Genomic DNA, 22,191 nt, shown 5'->3' on the forward strand with positions numbered 1-22,191 from the left:
TCACAGCGTGTTTGATTGTTAATCGTGACGCAAGGGGTTTAGCTGCTAATGCTCTCACTGCAAGACCTGCAGGAAAGCACCAGGAACACCAACGACATTTTAATATCAATATATGCTGTCTATATATACAGTTTATATATACATACATACAGTATATATATACAGTATTTATATTTTGTATTTATTGTATTAATATATATATATATATATATATATGTGTATATATACGTGTATGTATACATATGTACATACAGTGCACACACACACATATATATATACACACATATACATACATATACACACACATATACATACATATACACACAGATATACTTACATATACACACACACATATACATATACATATACATATACATATACATATACATATACACATATACATAGATATACATATACATATACATATACATATACATATACATATACATATACATATACATATACATAGATATACATATAAGTATACATATACACATATACATATACACATACATATACACATATACACATACATAAATATACACAGATACATACATACATACACACATACACATATACATATACATATACATATACATATACATATACATATACATATACATACTGTATGTTGTTTCCTGGGTTTGGAAAATCAAATATCCTATTATAGTCGTCTCATTTATTTAGCTAGCAAGCTAAAACAATGTACAGTACAATATTACTTTTCTAGAGCCAAACATTACTTTTGGGCTATTTTTTACAGCAGATGTAGCTTACTTTTAATTAACCAACCACATAGTGTATTTGCAGTAAGAGTGGCTAAATGTATTCAAATTACGTTAGTTGGACTTTTGCAGAGGTTTACACTTTCTCAAGCTCCATTCTTGTAACACTGTTGAGTTGAAATGTGGGGTTTTGGATTATTTTTGGTGGACATTTTGATGCGTCAAGCCACGTTTCTGCATAAGGCCGTGCGGCATTCCCATCAGTTTCTCAGCATGGGAACGAAACCTTCCCACTGGCAGCGGAATCAAAGTTCACGGCGGTTGCGGCGTCTTGCAGAGTGCACAAACAAACATCCTAACAAGTCACCAATTAGTGCAGCTGGCTTACAATTAAAGATACTTTTTCATACATTACAAATTGAGGGAATTCGTCATGATGTCTTGATGAGGAAAAAATATGACGAGCAATCGAGTATAATGGAAATCAACGTTTAGGGTTGTTGCGTCTGCTGGCAGGAGATACGCGTTTGTGTGGCAAAGTGTGAACCGTAGGGCCCTATGCTGCTGCAAAAAACAATTTCTGCTTCCAAGCAAATGGGCAGCGGTGGCATGCCGCCAAGCCCGTAATGGAATCCTGCAGCGCAAGCAAGGTCCAACAGGAGCCTCTCACAATCCTGTAACCTATCCCGACAGCAGACTATTTTTTTCTCCATTACAGCTGGCGGAAAAGCTATATCCCCCTCAAAAAAATTAATGCTGGCCGGTTTTATTTTGGGGATGTATTTGGCTGCTTGAGTGGCAGCACCGGGTTAGCCATAGATGGCTGAGCACCAGCCATGTCGTTTTCCTGTCTTGCTTATTGGTTATTTGGAGGCACAGAAGGACACACACGCAGACCAACACACAATTTCATTCTTGTCTTTCATTTTTTTCCTGCAGTGACGAAGAATCAGCATAGTTTCAACCAAATGTTAGTTGGCTGTAGAGCAGGAGTGTCAAACTGATTTTTTTGTTGCCATTTTGTAGCTACGGCTTCCTTCAGAGGTCTGGTGCAAAATTTCAACGTTGTTTTTGACCCAGGACCATTTGAAATTTCAGACCAAATTTCAGCAAGAATCATGATATGGGTAAACGATTTATGATACATATGTATGGTGTCACCGATAGCAAAAGTAAACCACGATATAGTTTGCTATTGAACTCATTTACTCCCAGACTTCTTCTTTTCCTTTCAAGGGGTTACCACAGCGAATCAGTGTCCTTCATCTTTAGAGGTTTGATCCGGCCAAGGTTTTTTTTGGCCAAGCTTTTACGTCGGATGCCCTTCCTGACACAACCCTCTGTATTTTTCCGGGCTTGGGACCCTCCCAGATGATGTGCAAAAATGTGTCCACTCCAGTGCCTGGGTTTTTGTCAGTCACTCAAACTCCAGGACCAACAGACTATTGATTTTTAGCACTACATAAACATTCAATGCAGCGTAAGAAACCTTAGACCTTCTTCTTTCATCAGGAAAAAAGTTAATTCCTAAATGATATGGGCCTGGAGTTATATGCGCTTGAAATGAGGGCAGCTATCCAAAATTCAATGCAATACATACATATTGGTTTATATAGCACTTTAACAACAGCTGAAGCTGGAAGAAAGTGCTAACACGTAAAAAAGGGAAATGCTGCCCCCTTGTGGAAGGGAAAAACATTGCAAGAGGTCTGGCCAATGCTTTATCGACACCCCAGCAAGAAAAAACAAAACCTGAACAAATTCCGGAATGGCACTCGACGTTATGTTTTCAATATCCCGAATACATTCGGGAATGGTAGTGAATGAGTTCAAGCGATCCGAGATCTGTGCACTCCATCATCAATGACTATTAGTTCCGTATTGATATCCGGCATTTGACCACAGCAATGCGAGATTCAATGACAGGAATTTGACAAAGTTTGAGAAAAATTAACTTTTATTTCCCTTGAGTTTTATAAAAGTGTTTTGGAATGACAGGGATGTATGGCCTATGGGCTGTGTGAGTGGGCAGGGCATTGACACACATACTATATACACCCGCACACACACACACACGCACACACAGACGTGCACTGGATCAGAGGCAGTGTGAAGCTCTCACCCCTGCCTCCCTTTGATCCATGTCCCGGGGCCTACCCGCCTGCACCGCACCAACGCACGCTGACACCGTGCTCACCAGCGACTCCCCACAACTGTCTGAGCGAGATAAGCCAGGGAAGACTCCAAACGGAGCTGCTTCTCCTCCATTAGCCTACGAAGATGCTAAAAAAAATGATGGGATGAATTATTTTTAAGAACTCTTGTCACTGCCAAAAAATGGAAAAAGAAGAGAGGAAGAAGGGGATGAAGTATACTTCATTCTGCCCGAGTTTAACAAGACACTCTTTACCTGAATACCAATGAGAAATAGGGTTGTGGATGGAGGCGGGGAGAGTAAATTGATGTAGTCTCCACCCCTCCCCCCTTTCACAGTATTAAAACTTGGGTATTAAGCCTCTCACCGGGCACTGTGTCAACTGGCAACCGCCGCTGACAACAAATCAAAGGGGATGAGTGCATTGCCCGCCTGCATTCACAGCATCACCGCTCTCTGAGCAAGGAGGGCGAGGGGGGCAGGGTTGAGGGGGTGCGTGAACCATGGGGGTGGGTGTACATAGTGGTTAATTAGAAGTCCCATTAAAACAAATGCTGTTTCAATTTGGCAACGATTTAAAAAAAAAAAGAAGACGTAAGAGGCTTTCTGTAAAAAAAAACAAAAAACTAAAACAAGACACTCTCTGTCGGCAGCTGCCAAAAGAATCCAGGGACTGTAAATCATATCCAGTGGCTATACTGTTTGTGTACAGATTATTACTTCTGCCTGTTATGTTTGCAATACTTCTGAACTCTGAGGAAACCTGCGCTGATTGTGACATCACTGATGTGCACGACACAAGCACTGTTTCTGTGTGTGTGTGTGTGTGTGTGTGTGTGTGTGTGTGTGTGCGTGTGTGTGTGTGTGTGTGTGTGTGTGTGCGTGTGTGTGTGTGTTGTCGGCGGAAGGCTCACATTTGCAGATGTAACAGCTGCTTCAATCAATACCAAATAAATAAATAAATAAATAAATAAATAAATAGCAATATAAATAAATAGCAAATAGCAATAAATAAATACAATAAGAATAATAATGTATTATTACTATTACAATTATTTCTATTACTATTACTATTATTACTGTTATTATTATAACAATAATATTATATTGTGCATATTAAATACTATAACAATAATATCAGTAATCATAATAATGATAACTATAATTATAACAATATTATATCGTATATATTACAAATATAACAATAACAACAACAACAATAATAATAACATATATTATAGCAATAAAAATATTGTACAGTATTATATAATATAGAATAATATATATAATAATAATAATAATAATAATAATAATAATAATGGCTTAAAGGGTAGCGAGCATGGATAAGAACTTAAACAAGGCTAAATATTTAAAACAACAGCAAATTTTCATAATTTAAAACTGGTTATGAATATAATATTGAAAATACATGACAATTGAAAAATATTACAATAAAAAAATACATCTTCACCTTTGTCCTTAAACTGTCATGCTATTTTTCTTACAAATATTTATTTCCTGAAAAAAATAAAATAGTATGTTGTTTTGTGTTTGGTGGAGGATTATTGGAGTTATTAATATTAATTTGAGGAAAAAAAATTGCACTCTGGATGTCTCCGGGGCAACCAAGTGAAGCCGCTTTTTCCAAATATTCCAATGTTGGCATGTCGCATTCATGCATTAATTTCTCACCTAGCAACCTTCCCACTCTCTCCATGTCATGGTGCGCTCACGACCGGCCCCCCATCATAACCCCCACCCCACCTCCACCGCCACCTTCCCAAGCTCCGAAAACGTCTCTCCCCTGGAGAGGCAGCGCCCAGATGAAAGGCTAAGGCGGACAATAAAAATGCTATTTAAATGCAAGGGTGTTTGTGTGCAAGTGTGAGATATTTCCCGCTGAAAGTGAGCTGCCGCATCCCGATAAATAATAAATATAAGGGGAATGTGATTTACATTTATCTCGCCGAGGCAGCCAATATGAATTTGGGTAAATCCTAGAAGATGGGGATTTAAGGAGCAAAATGACTGCGACTGATTCACATGGCTGTGTGTCCCACGCCTCCGCGATGCCTATAAGGTGCACAGGCCTGCTTCTGCTGCCTTCTTGACAGTGGTGGCACAAACTTGGAGGTTATCTAAAATAGACATTGGTGACACTGTGCTCTGGAATTGGCTTGCCTGCACTCTTAAAGGTGAAGGTGACTTATGCTTGCATCTTTTTTACCGTAACACAACCTTTTTTTAAGAGTTTGTACAGAATACTCATGATATTATGAATACCAGATTGTCTGCGGCTGGGGGAATTGGGGGTATTTGTAATAATACTGATAATAAATAATAATAATAATAATAATGCATTTTATTTTAAGTGCCTTTCAAAGCTCTCAAGGACACTTTACAGTCAAAGACAAGCATAGGTACTATAATAAATACAATACAATCACAACTAGAATACAATAAATAAAATACAATTGTAAATAGAAACAAGAGAAAGAGCTACACACAAGATGCAATTTTAAATCGTGTGTTTTGAGATGGGATTTGAAGGTGGGAAGAGAATCGATGTTACGAATGTTGGGAGGAAGTGAGTTCCAGAGTTTGGGGGTCGAGCAGCTGAAAGCTCTGTCCTCCATCGTGCTGAGACGGGCAGGAGGGGGCACACAGAGGTGGAGGGAGGAAGAGGATCTGAGGGAATGAGAGGGAATAGAAATTTGAAGAAGGTAAGATAGGCAGGGTTATGGATAGCTTTAAACGTATAAAGACGAATTTTAAAGTTGATTCTATCTGCGAGGTGACAAGACTATGAACGAGGATAGCAGTGGTGTGAGGGGAAGACGATTGAGATTGCGTAAGTGGAAGTACGCAGATCGGGTTAAGTTATTTATATGGGAGTGGAAAGATAGTGTCCTGACAAGGATGACCTGATGGGAGGAAGAAATGGTCGAAATGTCAATAATAAGAGAGAAACTGTTAGCTTTGCTCAAATTTCATTTGATCAAATGTCATCCACTGAGTAGCTTGTGAAGCACTTTGGTGACTTCAACCACAGGGATAGGTGGATCAGGGTGTTGGTGGAATTTAGGAGGTCTTCTCAAAATGTGGACTCACATCTTACCGAGTTGAGGTCAGCACCGCAAAACACCTCTATGCATTAGTGCACTGCTTGTCCCTCTTGAAATGTCGGATGGTGGACAGCAATTTCTGCAAAACCATCTGGAAGTTGTTCTCCATGGCCTCATCAGAATCCTCCTGAATTCGAGTTTTGTGACCAAGTTCGACCAGAGGTGGCAGTTTGAGGTCCTTTTGATATCGGATGGGTCAAACATTCCCAGAAGACCCCCAAAATATGTTAAGTTTGCCAGGTTGGGACGGCATCTTTCTCCACCAATGCAGGCCATAGAGCACCAGAAGCGACTTTTTATGTCGAGAAATACTTACTACTATACTTTGAGAACCTCTGCAAGCTGTCTATTCATTAACTCATTCACTGCCAGACGTGCAAAAATGTGTCCACTCCAGTGCCAGGGTTTTTGTCATTGTCACTCAAATTCCAGGACCCACAGAATATTGAGTTTTAGGACTACATAAACATTCAATGCAGCGTAAGAAACCTTAGACCACACATGTCAAAGTCCAGGCCCGGGAGCAAAATCCGGCCCGCCACATCATGTTTTTCAGCCCAAGAAAGCAAATCAAAATTGAATGCTTGCTAAAATACTAACCAAAATTTCATATTTTTGCATGTAAACCAAAATAACAGGCATTATTCTTGACTTCAGATTTGAAAAGGTGTTATTCAATAATGTGTTGTGCGCTCTATATGTAATATGTGGAGGGGATTAAATATTCTAATAACTTCCCCAAATTCATAACGGCCCACGAGAGTAAACCATAACTACAATGTGGCCAGCGGCATAAAAATGACTTTGACACCCCTGCCTTAGACTGTCTTAATTCCTAAATTATATGGGTCTGGAGTTATAAGAGCTTGAAATGAGGGCAGCTGTCTAAAATACAATGCCATACATGCTGTTCATATTGGTTTATATCACGCTTTCACAATCTCTCTTCTTAAAAAAACCTTCATTTCAAACCATTTAGTTCTGGAATTATATGAGGTGCCAGTGGGGGGGGGCTGTACAAAAGGCACATTCTGCCCCCTCGTGGAAGCGAAAAAAACAATGCCAGAGGTCTAACCAGTCCTTTATCGTCAACCAAGCAAGAAAAAACAAAACCAGAACAAATTTGGGGATGGCAGTGAATGAGTTGAACTACTTGACAAGATGCCACGATTAGATGGGGTCAAAATGTACGCAAATACTTTACTCAATTTTTCAGTCACTAATAAATACAGATGAAAAAGAGCTCTTATTTATAACTCAATGAATGGATAAAAGCCTTTTTGAACAAAGAGCCAAAATGTTCCACTTGTCTGCCTGGTTAGCAGGCAGGTGACGCATCAGCAGTGACCCGTTTCTCTTCCGTTGCCAGTTCAAAGGTCAGGTGAGCGAAACACTCTCAAGGCATGTCCGTCCACATGCTTGCTTTTGCTATCAACCTGCCGTCCAAGTCGCGGATGCGATGTGTGTGTGAGCGTCCGTCCCACGTGCATTCTGTTAGTTCCAGATGCCACTCTGACAGGTGCATTGATGTGATTGATATTGCGCCCTGACTTTTTACCCCTTCTTCTCTCACCTAAACTTTAATGGACTCGACCCCCCTTTGCGCCAAAGTTTATTCACAAAGCTAGTGTTGTGGCAGCCAATAAAACGATCCCACTTGGCTGGACCTCAGCTGGGGTTTTGTTGCTCGGCGGTAGCGCCCCACTCAGCCTCCAGCTGAGAGCTATTTCACTATTTATTTACATGTAATTATGGCTATGAGGTGCAGATATTAACACTGTCAAGAACAATTTGACCTGACATTTTTCACCAAGCTTGGCCCCTGCTGGTTTTAGCAAACAAACCCCCCTCCACCCCCGCTCTTCCTTCTCCGCATCATCCTCATCTTCCTCCAACCTTTTCTCCATCCGCCTCACTTTTCCCCCTGCTGCTGTACACACACACACCAAAACCATCAGAAAATCTGCCATTTAATTTAGAAGTGTGTGTGTGTGTGTGTGTGTGTGTGTGTGTGTGTGTTTGCGCACGCTTTTGAAAGGGGGGGCCTCTCTTGTTCCCAGTGGCTGAATCCATCCCATAGTTACTCAAGCATATCACTAGCAAAGAATAGACGACTGCTCCTCACACATTCTCCAATTGCAGTCCAATAGACGACATATTAACCTCTGGTTAGTGCAGGGCGGGGACTTTATAGCTCGTGTGTTTAAGAGGTTAGTGGACAGCTGCGCTCGCTCAGATGTTACTGCGTTACGAGAAAGGTCGATGAAAATGTGGAAAGAGGGGGGGGGGGGGTTGAGGGATGTGGGTTTGGTGTAATGTTTTGGGGTCAGGTAGGTAAGTGCTCAGTGCATTAGTGTATTACAATAATAAGGCATTTTTTTTCCTAAGAAATACTGCTATTATTTTCATATTATATTCAGGAATTGAAAATACGACGTAGAGCGCCATTCAATTTGTTCGGGTTTATTTTTTTTTCATGCTTGGGTACAGATAAAGGGCTGGCCTTGTCCTCTGGCAATGTTTTTCCATTCCACAAGGGGGCAGCATTTCCCTTTTTCCCCATTTTAGCGCTTTTTTCCAGCTTCAGTTGTTTTGAAAGAGCTATATAAACCAATATGTATGTATTGCATTGTATTTTGGACAGCCGCCCTTATTTCAAGCTCATATAACTTCAGACCCATATAATTTAGGAATTAACTTTTTTACTGATAAAAGAAGAGAGCTGTTGACAATTGTTGTTTCTCGCCGATGAAGCATAGGTCAGACCTCTGGCCATGTTTTTTTCCCTTCAAAAAAGGGCCAGCGTTTGCCTTTTGTACAACCGCCCCCATTTCAAGATCATATAACTCCAGACCCATATAATTTTTGAATTATCTCCTCTGGGAATGTTTTTTTTTCATTCCACAAGGGGGCAGTATTTACCTTTTTTCCATGTCAGCAGTTTGTTCAGCTGTTGTTAAAGTGCTATATAAACCAACATGTATGTATTCCATTGTATTTTGGACAGCCACCCTCATTTGAAGCTCAAATTACTCCAGACCCAAAGAAATTAGGAATTAACTTTTTTTCTAATGAAAGAAGAGAGTCTAAGGTTTCGAACACGGTATTGAATGATTATGTAGTCCTAAAACAAAATATTCTGGAATTCAAGTGACAATGACAAAAACCCTGACACTGGAGTGGACATATTTTTTGCACATTGTCTGACAGTGACTGAAAGAAAATAGGACTTCAAAGTAACAGATTGAAATATAAAAGTAAGATGAATATAAAATAGTTTTACTTTAAGCCTGTTTTTTTCTGGGTGGGTAAGAGGTTGAGAGGACAGGAAGGGGCGGGGCTGTGGCATCTACGGGGAAAAGCGTTGCGAAGAGTGACGGCTTGTTCCAGCGGCTGCTAATCATCCTCATCTGCGCCCCTCATGTCAATGCCCACTTTCTGTCAGTGCCAATCAGCCACTTAATTGAACACAATTAGCATCCCACCCCAACACCGCATTCTTCAAGGACCCCCTACAGCCCCCCCGCATGACTCTACCTCTCATTCCTGGTGGAAGACACTTTTCACTTGTTATTAATGTGCCGCGGCCAATTAAGGCGGTGGCATGCGGGCCAAAGCCCATCATCTGCTGCCTGCCAATGTCCTCCCCCCTTCTCCTCCCCTCTCTCCCATCCCCTCCCGTCCCTTATTCCCTCCCCGGCCACGGCGCCACCTCCACCGTGACCAAAACGCTTTAATTCAATTTATGCAATCGCTGTTATTTTTAAATAGTCATTTTGTCTGCTCAGATGAGGGGCCCCGAGTGCCTGCTGGGCTGGTCGTCCTCATCTCATGTGAGGGGAAAGATGGGGGAGCAGGAGTTGACTCCTAGATAGTTGAGAGTTCTTAGATAAGGTCAATTGGGCCTCCTATTCAAGGTGGTGGCGGTCAGAGAAACTGTGATCATTTCGGCATGAGTCACTGTTGATATTTAAGGTAGCTTTAAGTCAAAATGGAGGTCCATATAAAGGTTTGAAAATACACCATTCATTGGAGGTGCGCCTTATATCCCGGTGTGCCGTATACACTGGAAAATACGCTAATTGTTTTTAAATCACACTAAAAATTATTTTAAATATACCGATTGAATGAGTGTCTTGAGCAAGTCACAAACTTTTATAAAGTGTAATTGTTGATTTGTTCATTTATAACATCCGCCAATAGATAACATTCCGTCTTTTTTCGTTGTTCGAAATACCTGCATTTGCCTCATCCACATCATCACCAGCCTGTCATGGTTCATGCTAACGTTGAATTTTGTTGTGTCATTTTCAAAATCCACGATTGTACATGCCTGCATGATATTCATTTCCCCAGTGGGATTCATTTATTTGAGTTCTACAATGATTTTCAGGACCAAAAATGTGACCTTGACTCTTTCCATCTCAAAAAATGGATAGAAACGTGAATATATATATACATACATACATATACAGTAAAGTCTCGTTATATCGATATTCAAGGGAGTCCGAAAAAATATCGATATAACCGGGACTATCGATATATCCGATATCGATATAACGAGACTGTATACACATAGATACATATACATACATACACATAGATACATATACATACATATATACACATAGATACATATACATACATATATATACATATATATATATATATATATATATATACATACATATATACACATAGATACATATACATACATATATACACATACATACACAGACATACATACACATACATATATATACATATACACATACATACACACATACATATTCTTTACATACACATACACATACATATATATATATATATATATATATATATATATATATATATATATATAGAGAGAGAGAGAGAGAGAGAGAGAGAGAGAGAGAGAGAGAGAGACTCAGAGGCTAAATGACTCGCAAACTTCCCCCTCTGGTGCCATCACACGGTCGATTGCTGTGCGAGGGTGAGTGGCTGGCTGGCCGGCTAAAATTGTCGTATACGTTCCTGGCCTGCTAGCGTGTTGCGGTGCCAGGTGTAGAATTAAAATTGTAATAATAGGGTCTGGATGTTTTGGTCGTAAGTACGGGTGGTCGTAAATCGAGCTGGTCGTAAGTCGAATGTTGCCTGTATACAGAATACAAAATATAGTTTATAGAATATAGAGTATTGGATAGAAAACACGACACATCCATGCATTCAAGAATAGTTAGCTGTCCCTTGTCAAAGTCAGACACTTCCAGAATGATCGACGGCTGCAATCGACGCCCTGAGGATGAGCCCTTCCCAATATTGATCAGCAATTCAAGCATCACCCGCGCCAATCTCTCTCTCGGCTAATCGCTCCCCATCTGCGAAAGCGCTAAAATGCTACATTCTGCAGCGTTCAGATAACTGCCGCGTATTTTGCCAGCGCTTATTTTATTCCCCCCACCTCCCGTCTGGCCCCCTTTGACCTCTGCCTAACTTAAAGGTACATCTCGGGGGCATTTCATTTGGGCAGAGCGCCGCAGCTATCGGTGACAGAGGGAACTAATCCAGTCTTGCGCAGATTAAGAGTATTTGTGGAGCTGCGGCTGTGCTGGATGGAACAGAGGGGCTCTCGCTATCAGCTCTCCAGGCAGGCGAGCCCTCAGGCCAGTGCAGTCCTACAGGAGTCTTTGTACTCCCCCCAGATCCCCACGCCCCTAAAAAAGCTTCCACTTCCTCGCACTCCTCACTTTCTCTTCGCGTCTCCAGCACCCCTGCCCTTCTTCAATAGGCTGTCACATTTCCACTCTTACACACACACACACACACACACAATGCTGCAGGTGCGCAAAAAAAACTGTAGATATAAATGCGGAATTGGATTTTCAAGGTGTTAACCCTCATATTATGCTAAGGGGTCAATTTGACCCGTTTCCATTTTTGTATTGGCTAAAGCACTGGGTATACTTTCCTTTCACGTTCTTCAAAACAGTTCTAAAATATCCCAATGGGATAAAAAATATGTTTAGAACATCTCAGAAACAGTTGTTGCTGATGTGGATTTTTACATACGGGTAAAAATGGGCTGCAATATAATCAACTTTATTTTTTTCAACATAATATGAGGTTTAAATCATATTTTTCTTTTTGAGAAGAACAACACTTTTCCTACACACATCACTGCAGGTTCTTTAAAAAAAAGCTCTTATTTGAGAATTATGAATAGCATTAATGCCTGTTTTCTTAAAAAAAATGCAATTCCCATCCCAAGCACCCATAATCCTCACCACATTTTTCTGCTTTCCTTGTTACACACACACACACACACACACACACACACACACACACACACACACACACACACACACACACACACACACGCACACGCACACGCACACACACGCACGCACACACACACACACAGTTGTAGCTGCACCATAAAAGCTACATAATTCCACAGCAGAATTGTATTTAACTCATTCACTGCCAGACGATGCGCAAAAATGTGTCCACTCCAGTGCCAGGGTTTTTGTCACTGTCACTTGAATTCTAGGACCCACATAATATTGAGTTTTAGGACTACATAAACATTTGATAAATCATTAGATACCTTAGACTCTCTTCTTTCATTAGAAAAAAAAGAGTTAATTCCTAAATGATATGGGCCTGGAGTTATATGAGCTTGAAATGATCCAAAATGCAATGCAATACATGCATATTGGTTTATATAGAGCTTTAAAAACAGCAAAAACTGGAGCAAAGCGCTAACATGGGAACAAGGGAAATACTGCCCCCTTGTGGAAGGGAGAAAACAGTCAAAAGTCTGGCCAGCGCTTTATCAGCACTTAAGAAACAACAAAACCCAAACTAATTCCAGAATGGCGCTCTACATCATATTTTCGATTCCCGAATAAATTTGTGAATGAGTTTAATGGCCTTTCTCTTTAATATCACTTTCACTTCACAATTTAAGCATCTCTGCCCTCCTTTTATCACCATTGTAGTTTCACCATTTTTTAATGACCACTGCACTGCGTTAAATGGGAGGATATGTTGTTAATCAATTTTTTTTTGCATCCTCTCCGTACTTCTCTCGATTGGTGAGTTTCCACAATATTTTTTTTTACAAATACTGGTGGGGAGAGCATCAGGATTATTTGCTTAACAGCATGAAGCCTTTCAGGGACATCGGTTTCTACAGCGTGTCTACTTATTGGTGCTTGAAGTGGTTAATCAAAGTTTTCCCTTCAACATCACTTTCTCCATTGCTCTCTGGTACCGTTACCTTGACATGTCTCCTCGACTTCCTTTTTCAAACTCACACTGCATGTGTTCAAATGACAAGAATGGAAAAAACGATTTCACTCTGGAATTGTATTTCAAACTACATTTCTACAAGTTTTCCATTTCAATATCCCTTTCTTTTCGCGTCTCGAATGCCAATACCCTCCTCGACACATTTTCTCCCATCCTTCTTTTATAGCTTTTCGATGCTGGAAAATGCTTCCGCTTCCATTCCATAAATCTGTTTTACATTCCATAAATGCATGTCTTTCTTTTCAGTATCTCATTCTATTCGAGTCCTGGGCACTTCTGGCCTTTCTATATGGCCCTTTTGCATTTCCGCTGTCTTTTTTTATACACACACACACTGCTGCAGGTGTTTTATTGGGAGGGAAAAGCTGCAGATTTCATTCCAGAATTCTATTTGAAATCGTGTTATTGCATATCTTTCTTTTTAATGTCACTTTCTATTCGCGTCGCGAGCACCTCTACTCTTCTTTTATAGGCCTTCAAATTTCCACTCTCCTCTTTTTCACACACACACACACACACACACACACACACACACACACACACACACACACACACACACACACACACACACACACACACACACACGCACACACGCACACACGCACACACGCACACACGCGCACACACACACACACACACACACACACACACACACACACACACACACACACACACACACACACACACACACACACACACACACACACACACACGCGCACACACACACACACACACACACACACGCGCACACACACACAGCTGCAGGTGTCAAAATGGGTGGATATGCAGCAGATTTGAATGCGGGATTCACAAGTTTTTTATTTCATGATCACTTTCCCTTTGCTTCTCAGGGACCCATGTCCTCTCATGTTTTTTTTGGGTGGTGGTTTTGAAACATTAAATGGCCCTCCTTTTGGTTTTCACATGTCCCCATTTCTTTAAAAGGCAGTTCTGCAGGTATTATAACATGAGCAAATAACTACAAATTCCACTTCAATTCGCATCATTGCATATCTTACATTTCAAAGTCTTGTTTTTTGATGTGGCTCGGGTAGCTCTGTCCTCCTTATATTTCCTCTTGAATATTTTTTTACACTCAGAGTGGCAGATGCTCAAAAAAAGCCCAATTTCCCTTTTATTACATACCTTCACAACACACACAGCTGTATATGCGGAAAAAAAGTATCCAATAGGACTCTAAAATTGTATTTGAATCAGAATAAGAAAGCATTTAATAGTCCCACAATGGAGACATTTGCAATCTACAGCAGCAAAATTGAAAGGGATGGAATTATTATATGCACAAAAGAAAATGTCAGGAGACTGAAAAAAAAGTTTCTTAAAAAGAACTGTACACAGTGCTAAGTATACAAATATATAAAAGTATAAAAAGCATATTTGATATATGTAAGTGCATTGACTCGACATAAGGTGGCTTTGCTTTTAAAATGCATGAGTCCATTTTTTTCTGACACTGGTGTTTGTGGATGTTTTTATTTAACGTTAATTTCCACATGGTACAAGAATCCACACAAAGAAAAACCCGTCAAACATCTGCACAGACAAAAAAAAAAAAGCAACGTGACTGTTGCAGACATGAGAAGCGAGTGATGAAAGGAGCTCTTTATGTGCCTCAAGTACGCTATTTATTTATCTGAAAGGATGCACATTGTATCAATTTACAATTCTCCGCAGGCTGCGGGGCTAACAACTTGAGAGAATTAATTACTTTTTTTGTTATTATTTTTAAAGTAATCTATCTGGAGAAAAGGAGAAAGGAGGGTGAGGAGGTGGTTAGAGGGAACAGCCCGGAGCATTGTCCTTTAAACTAAAGTCCTGGCTCGCATTATCTCCCCAAGCAGCACTCGCACTAGCATCAACAACAAACGAGTGGCTGAGGAATAGGAAGGAGATTGGGGCTGCGAAAGAGTATGCCAAAATATAAATACATAAATACAAGCGCAACAACAATAATATCTGGTTGTCATACGTTGTTGCAACATACATGCTAAAAATTTGGCACATACACATCACTAGATTTATACCATGTCTGCTGAAAATCAGTTTTCAGAAATGATTTTGCAGCTCGGTCATTCGATCAATCTATTTTTTTTATTAATATCTCCTCATGAGTAATTTATTGGGAAATTTCATCAAAGCGTCGGATTGGTGCATTCCAAACAATATCCGGATTCCAACTCTGAGAACATTTTTCCACAAATCCATTAAAAAAAAAAAAATTGAAACATTATACTTTCAAGTTATGTTTTTAAATTACAGTGGGACCTTGGCTTACGAACTTAATTGGTTCCCGGACGGAAGGCGAATCGTGTGTATCCCAAAAGTTAATTTCCCATAAGAAACCATTAAAATGATAATAATCCGTTCCCAGGTCCGCATAAAACATAATTTTCTACTTCCTAATTTTCTAAGCCTTAAAACGACACAAAATATACCTTATTTTTTGTATAATAAATGTGCTATAGTATTACGATTAAAGAAATAAACTGTACTGTACAATAAAGTCATTTTATTTACCTTTGTGATGGTCGTTAATGGCTTGATGGAATGGGGTCTCCGGTTTCCTCAGCATTAAATACTTGATGAGGAGCACAGGCTTCTTTCACCATCTTGAGGAATGATCCCTTGTAGGTGCTTTCTCTGTGATAATTGTATCTAGTTCTTCATCAATGGTGATCTGTTTAGCTGGGTTGATAGCTTTTTGCATCAAGTGTACAGATGACTTGTGCGGGTTATTTGTGGAGCCTGATTGATGGGATATTTTAACCTTCCAGTCTACACTCTGCTTTTCAAAGCATCAAAGTTGAAATGGGTCCAAATTTCACTGTTTTCTATCCATTTTCTCACTATTTCACTTTTGTTTGTTTTCTCTCATCTCCCTTTCGTGTGTGTGTTTTCTCACTCTCACTCTGTCTGCCTGTCTCTTTAATGTTTAACCCCCCCCCCCCCCCCCCCCCACCGTTGGGTTCTTGACCAATCACATGGCTTTAACCGAAGACACCATTTTGTTTTTTTGGAGGACGGCCTTACTCTCTCTCTGTCTGTAACCCCATCCCCCACTGCTGCGTTCTTGACCAATCACATGGCTTTAACCGAAGACTGGGGGCGGGGAATAGACGACAATAACAGTGGCCACCATTTTCTTTCAAATTTCCCCATTGCGGGACGAATAAAGGTATTCTGATTCTGATTCTGATTCTGATTCTTGTTAGGAGAACGGGCTCGTTCGCGAACGACACATCACTCATTGTGGCAGCTCCTTGTGTATCCCGAAAAATAGTTTGTATGCCAAGGTAAAATTTTCATAAACGGAACGTTCGTAAACCAAAAAGTTTGTAAGCCAAGGGGTTCGTAAACCGAGGTTTCACTGTATTTTTGTTAAATATCCCGGAATATTTTTTGCATGGATGAAATGTGCTGTTTCAAGTTACAAAAAGAAAAAGGTTGAATTCTGATGCCTTTTTACTGGAAGTTTTGCTCTATCCTTGATGGAGTACAGTATATCGACTTGTATTTTTCGCTAAAAGTTCCTGAGGGTGCTGTAAAAATAAAAGGGGGGTGAAGTCTTATCTTTGCTGGTTAGGCAAAAATAAAACAATTAAAGGCAAAAAAAAAAATCGTCCTGAGAAAGACTGATGGGTGGGTCTGTCTGACCCACCCGGATCTACTAAAATAGCAAAAAAAAAAGTGCAACAGCGGCCATTTCTGGAGATAAGGCATCCATTTTCTTTTGAAGAACTTTTATGAGCGTGAATATTAATTGCGGCGATTGTTGGCCATCAGCAGAGCGATGCAATCGAGCTTCAATGAAAAGCTAAAATGGACTCTCCCTGCAGGACACTTTGTCAAAGCGTCTCCTGGACTTTTCTCGCTTGTGAATCTCCTTCTTTATGATGCGAGACAGCAAGCGGGCGTAATGGCCTAACACGTTGGAATGAACGGAGAAATTTGTGAGAACGCTACAGCGTTCCGAAAGCTGTGATGAATCTAGTGAAAATTTGATTCCTCCTGTGTTAGTCCGCTGGCACATATGTGTGTGTGTGTCCGCGATGGCCTCTGCGAGGGCCTAATTGGTTTAGCAGCTGAAGGGTCATAGGTCAGCATAGCGTAGCCAAACTCAACATGAACCTGATGTTGAGAGGAAAGCCTGCTCACGATGGGAGGGAAGCATGTGTGGATCAGGAGTCTGTTTTTTTTATATTGTATTTTTTTTTTTTCTTTTTTTTTACCAGTGCCATACAACCACTACCTGCTGTGCAATTTCTGAGAATTTTCTTGTAATTTATTCAGAATCAGAATCGCAATCAGAAAGCCTTTAATAGTCTCACAATAAAATTATATTATATATGTTATTATATATTGTTATTGTTACATTGTTATTGTAATATTGTTTTATTGTGTTATTGTGTTATTGTTTAATTGTGTTATTATTATTATCATTATTATTATTGTATGAATTGTCTTTTAGATAAGATTGAGACTTTTCAGCAAATTTTAACTAACTTATTTTGTCATTTATTTTTGCCACATTTCCCATTTTAATTTCAAACAATTATAAATCAAGTTAACATTTCCTATTGAAATGAATGTAAATGCAAGGAATCCGTTCCAGCCTTCAAACTAAGCCATGCTGTATCTTTTATTTAACCAATGAATTGTTTAAAATAATTATAATGTAATCAATGAAGTAGTGAAAATACACGATAATGCAATAATACAAGACCTACAAAATATAACTTTTGTAGGTGAACTAAAAAGGATAAGGACTACAGTTCCACCTTTAAAAGTGTGCATAAAATTGTTTTTTTCATTTTGTGTTTTTATTCCGGTTTTAAAATTCATTTGTTAATTTTGGCATAAAAATACAAGGAAACCTGTCATCTTTCACACTAAGACCGCTTCTACATCAGAAATATGCAAATGACAGAAATGTTTCTATGACTATTTTGTGCATACCCTTAATTTTTTTCATAAACAGGGACAACCAGTTTTTTCTTATTTGGATTTTCTCAATTATTGAGGATTATATTCTCAATATTGGATTTTCAGAGCATGATTTATTTTTCAAAACATATCCATACCACAATCTATTTTTGACAATCCACCATCTTTCCTTATGGCTCTTCAACAAGGTGCTTGAGAGCGGAGCACAACCGTCGGTAATCCCTCCCATTTGAACACATTGTGAGCGCTTCCTCTGGCGAATGTCACATGCTATTACAATAATCTAGAATATTGAATTGGAAGCCTCATGCAGTGGAAATAATGCGCACTCTGTCATATTGCAGGGCCGAGCGCCCTAACCTACAGAATCTGGGGCCTCTTCGAATGCGCGCAGGGATCTGAAGGGATCATTTACCAGTTCCAAAGCCATTACTATTCATGAGACGTCGGGCTCAGGGGCGAGGGATTAGAGACTCCCTCGGCGCTTGTTGTGCCGCCGGCCGCGGGATGGGGGCCGTCTGGCACGGGCCGCGGGTTTATTATCGCCCCGGGTCTCCGGTGTCCCTTAGCGCAACACTCGGTACCAACACCGGCTAATGGAAAGAGTCGCTCTTGTTCCCTCAACCCTCGTCAGCCCCCCGAAAAAAGATGGGCCTCTTCGTCCTTCTTTTGCTTAATTCCAAGTGAAAGTGGTGCCTTTCGAATGGAATCTCCAGTGGGAAGTGCATTGAAATTGGCTGGTGACAAGTTCAGAGTATCCCTCCTTCTTTCCCAAAGTTGGCTGCGATTGGCTCCAGCTCACCCTTGATTGTACCGATGGCAATTGAGAGCAGAACTATGTATTCCCCAAATATTTTTGTGCAAAAATGTTTTTGTTTATGTATCTGGTCCAACAAAGCAAAAAAAAAATCAGTCCTCAAATCTCTGCATGTTGCCACAATTTTGAAAAAAAGCATTCGTATTACCGTATTTTCAGATGTATAAGGCGCACCGGAGTATAAGGCGCACCCCCAATGAATGGTGTATTTTCAAACTTTTTCCATATATAAGGGGTACCTGACTATAAGACGCACCTTCAATGAATGAAAAAACGTTTTCCAAATATTGATGAAAAAGTTTCTTTAGCCGTCGTTTGTACTTCTTTGAAGGTGTCGGTCATCTCACTCCTCATCCAAAGAGCTTCGTCAGCGGACTAAAGTTATGCTGGTAACTCTGGCCTCTTAGGACATCAGGGGTATTCAGATAGAAGAAAATTAGCTTCAGGGAGTAGTGTACCGATCCCCCAACCTTAGAACAGGGACCTACTAGGTCTGGCATCGCCACCTCTAGTTTTCTGACGAAGCTCTTCGGATGAGGAGCGAAACGTCGGACAACTTCAAAGAAGTACAGATGACGGCAGAAGAAACCTTCTCATCGATGGACCACTCCTATAGTAAAACAGAGCCTACACGGACGTTTTCCAAATATAATAATAATAATAATAATAATAATAATAATAGAACTCTCAATTTCCGAACTCTCAATTAATTTTTGTCCTGTGGGTGAGCAGCGGCAGCCGCACGCGCCAGCGTTCACTCAACCCAGAAGTAACTCAAATTGATAGCAAGCTACCGATCTGGAGAATAGATAGCTAATAGCTAGCGAATAGCAAGCAAATAGCTATCTATGCGCTAACTATTAGCTAGCGCATAGATAGCTATGCGCTAGCGAACAGCTACCTAATAGCTAGCGTATATATATAATATAGATATAGATATAGAAATACATATGTATGCACACCACATTATAAGGCGCTACAGTAGAGGCTGGGGTTACGCATGACTTTTTCTACAGGGGGAAATGGAGTCGGTGGCTGCTGACAGGAGTTACGAGTACTGTTGTGGCTCAATATTAGTTCACATATAAGGCGCACCTGCGTTTAACGCGCAGGATCATCTTTTGAAGAAAATCAAGGCTTTTGGGTGCACCTTATATGCCGGAAAATACATTACATTTTGTTTTTGGGCAAATGTCTCCTGCAGGTGATGAGTATCCTCAGCAATGGGAGCGCAGTGCCCTCACAGTCGCAGCACGACTTCTCCATCTCGCCGCTGCACGGGAGCCTGGACGCTTCCAACCCCATCTCAGCCAGCTGCAGCCAGCGCTCGGACACCATTAAGGGTGGGGACAGCCTGGCCTCTTCGCAGTCCTACTGCCCCCCCACTTACAGCGCCACCAGCTACAGCGTAGACCCCGTCGCCGCTGCCGCAGGCTACCAGTACAGCCAATACGGCCAGAGTAAGCCTTCTCTATACATTTCTACGTTACCTTTCTTACATTTTGCCTCGCTGGGTTATGAAGCCACTTGAAATAACCATAATAATGAACAGGAACGTGAAATTCAAAAAGCAAATGCAAAAAATACCAATTAAATCCTGCAGCTCCTGCATTTTGTTTTTCTACTTCTTTCTTTCCTTTCCCCACTTTGCTGCTGTGAAATGTAAATTTCTCCAATCCGAGACGAATAAAGGTATATCCAGTGTTCTACCGGAAACAAATTCCTTGTGTGTTCTACATACTTGGCAGTAAAGATGATTCTGATTCTGATTCAAATCACAAAATTTAAAATAATAGTGTATATAATATAACATGTATTATTATTATTATTATTGATCATCATCATTATGATGATCATCATCATCAGTAGTATCATCATTATCAGTAGTAACATCATTATCAGTAGTATCAGTATTAGTATTAGTATTAATATTAGTATTATTTTTATAAAGAAATAATAAATGTGAAAGGCCACCTTGACATTTGCACCTTAGCCATTGGAGGCCAAGACACGTGCTGTTGATAAAGGAACCAGCTCCCCCCTCCGCTCCCCACCCCTTAGTCACATCCCTCTCCACTTGGATGGGAAAGCGCAAGAGGGCCACTTCAAAGAGCGGCACACCCTCAGGGCCACCATGTCCTCTTGCCCACCTCTTCCTCTCGCACATTAGTACAGCCCGGAGGCAGGAAAGAGTTAGCTTTATTAGATTAGCATAATTGACTGATGCTGTCGAGGCCATTCACCAAGGTTAAAAAAAAAAAAAACTAAGCACGCCTCCTCGAGCGCCATTGGTTTGTATTTCCTTTCCGAGCTCTCTCTCCGTGCATGCACATTGCATCACGGACGCGTCACGTAGCGTCAAGCGGATGCAAGCTGATGGCGGGTTAATTAAGACGCTGATTGAGCGCAGTGGATGGCTAATGAATAGAAGGGGGAGCCGCCGTCGGATGATGAAAATGATCGGCCGTGTGTGGAGTGTGGAGGGCATGAAATTGCAGATGCCAAGTGCAATGAAGACTGGCATGCACACTATAGTGAAGGCCGGTGGGGGGGTTTAGAGGGACGGGGTTGCTGAGTGACAGCATGGAGGCTCGACCAAGTGGCGTATGCTCCATGTTAGCAGCTTGCCATCATTTATTTATGTATTATTATTATTCGTTAGTTTTTTTTGTAATAAAATCTTCTAGTTTGATGACTTTTTTGTTCACATTGATCACTGAGAGTGAAGAGTGCATGACCAGGATGACGAGCATACATGTCCGATCGGTCACCTGTCCATCACAGAAATGACATTGTCTGTTTTTTGGAGGGGCGGAGCCATTTTGATTGGCTGCTGTGTTCGCTAGACACAAAACTCTCATTTCTACCGACACAAACAAATGAAAATGCCAAAAGTAAGAAAACGTAAACCATGCTCACAGTTGGACTGCATTTTGTGATAGATTGTATTAAGTTCATCCTGTCTACTTGATAATTTAAAACAGATTCTTTTCTTACAGACAGTGTATTGTAGGTGTTCAAAAACCTGACATGTTTCGGCGTATACTTCCGCCTTCGTCAGAGTAGACACTCTGACGAAGGCAATGTTTGCAGTTATTTTACATGCTAACA

At 40.5% G+C, this 22,191-nt stretch overlaps 1 protein-coding gene across 2 annotated transcripts in view; it reads left to right on the plus strand.

Annotated features, from left to right (window-relative positions):
• Nucleotides 1-22,191, plus strand: part of pax7a (paired box 7a) — a 74,327-nt gene that overhangs the window by 48,469 nt on the left and 3,667 nt on the right. For both annotated transcript variants that reach the window (XM_089009707.1, XM_089009709.1), the window contains exon 8: nucleotides 20,285-20,540. In XM_089009707.1, coding sequence (XP_088865833.1) covers nucleotides 20,285-20,540 — 256 coding nt within the window. The remainder of the gene's footprint in view (nucleotides 1-20,284; nucleotides 20,541-22,191) is intronic.

The sequence above is a fragment of the Hippocampus bargibanti genome, linkage group LG12 (assembly GCF_051943395.1).
Source record: "Hippocampus bargibanti isolate YZ-2025 linkage group LG12, ASM5194339v1, whole genome shotgun sequence".
NCBI classification, from domain to species: Eukaryota; Metazoa; Chordata; class Actinopteri; order Syngnathiformes; family Syngnathidae; genus Hippocampus; species Hippocampus bargibanti.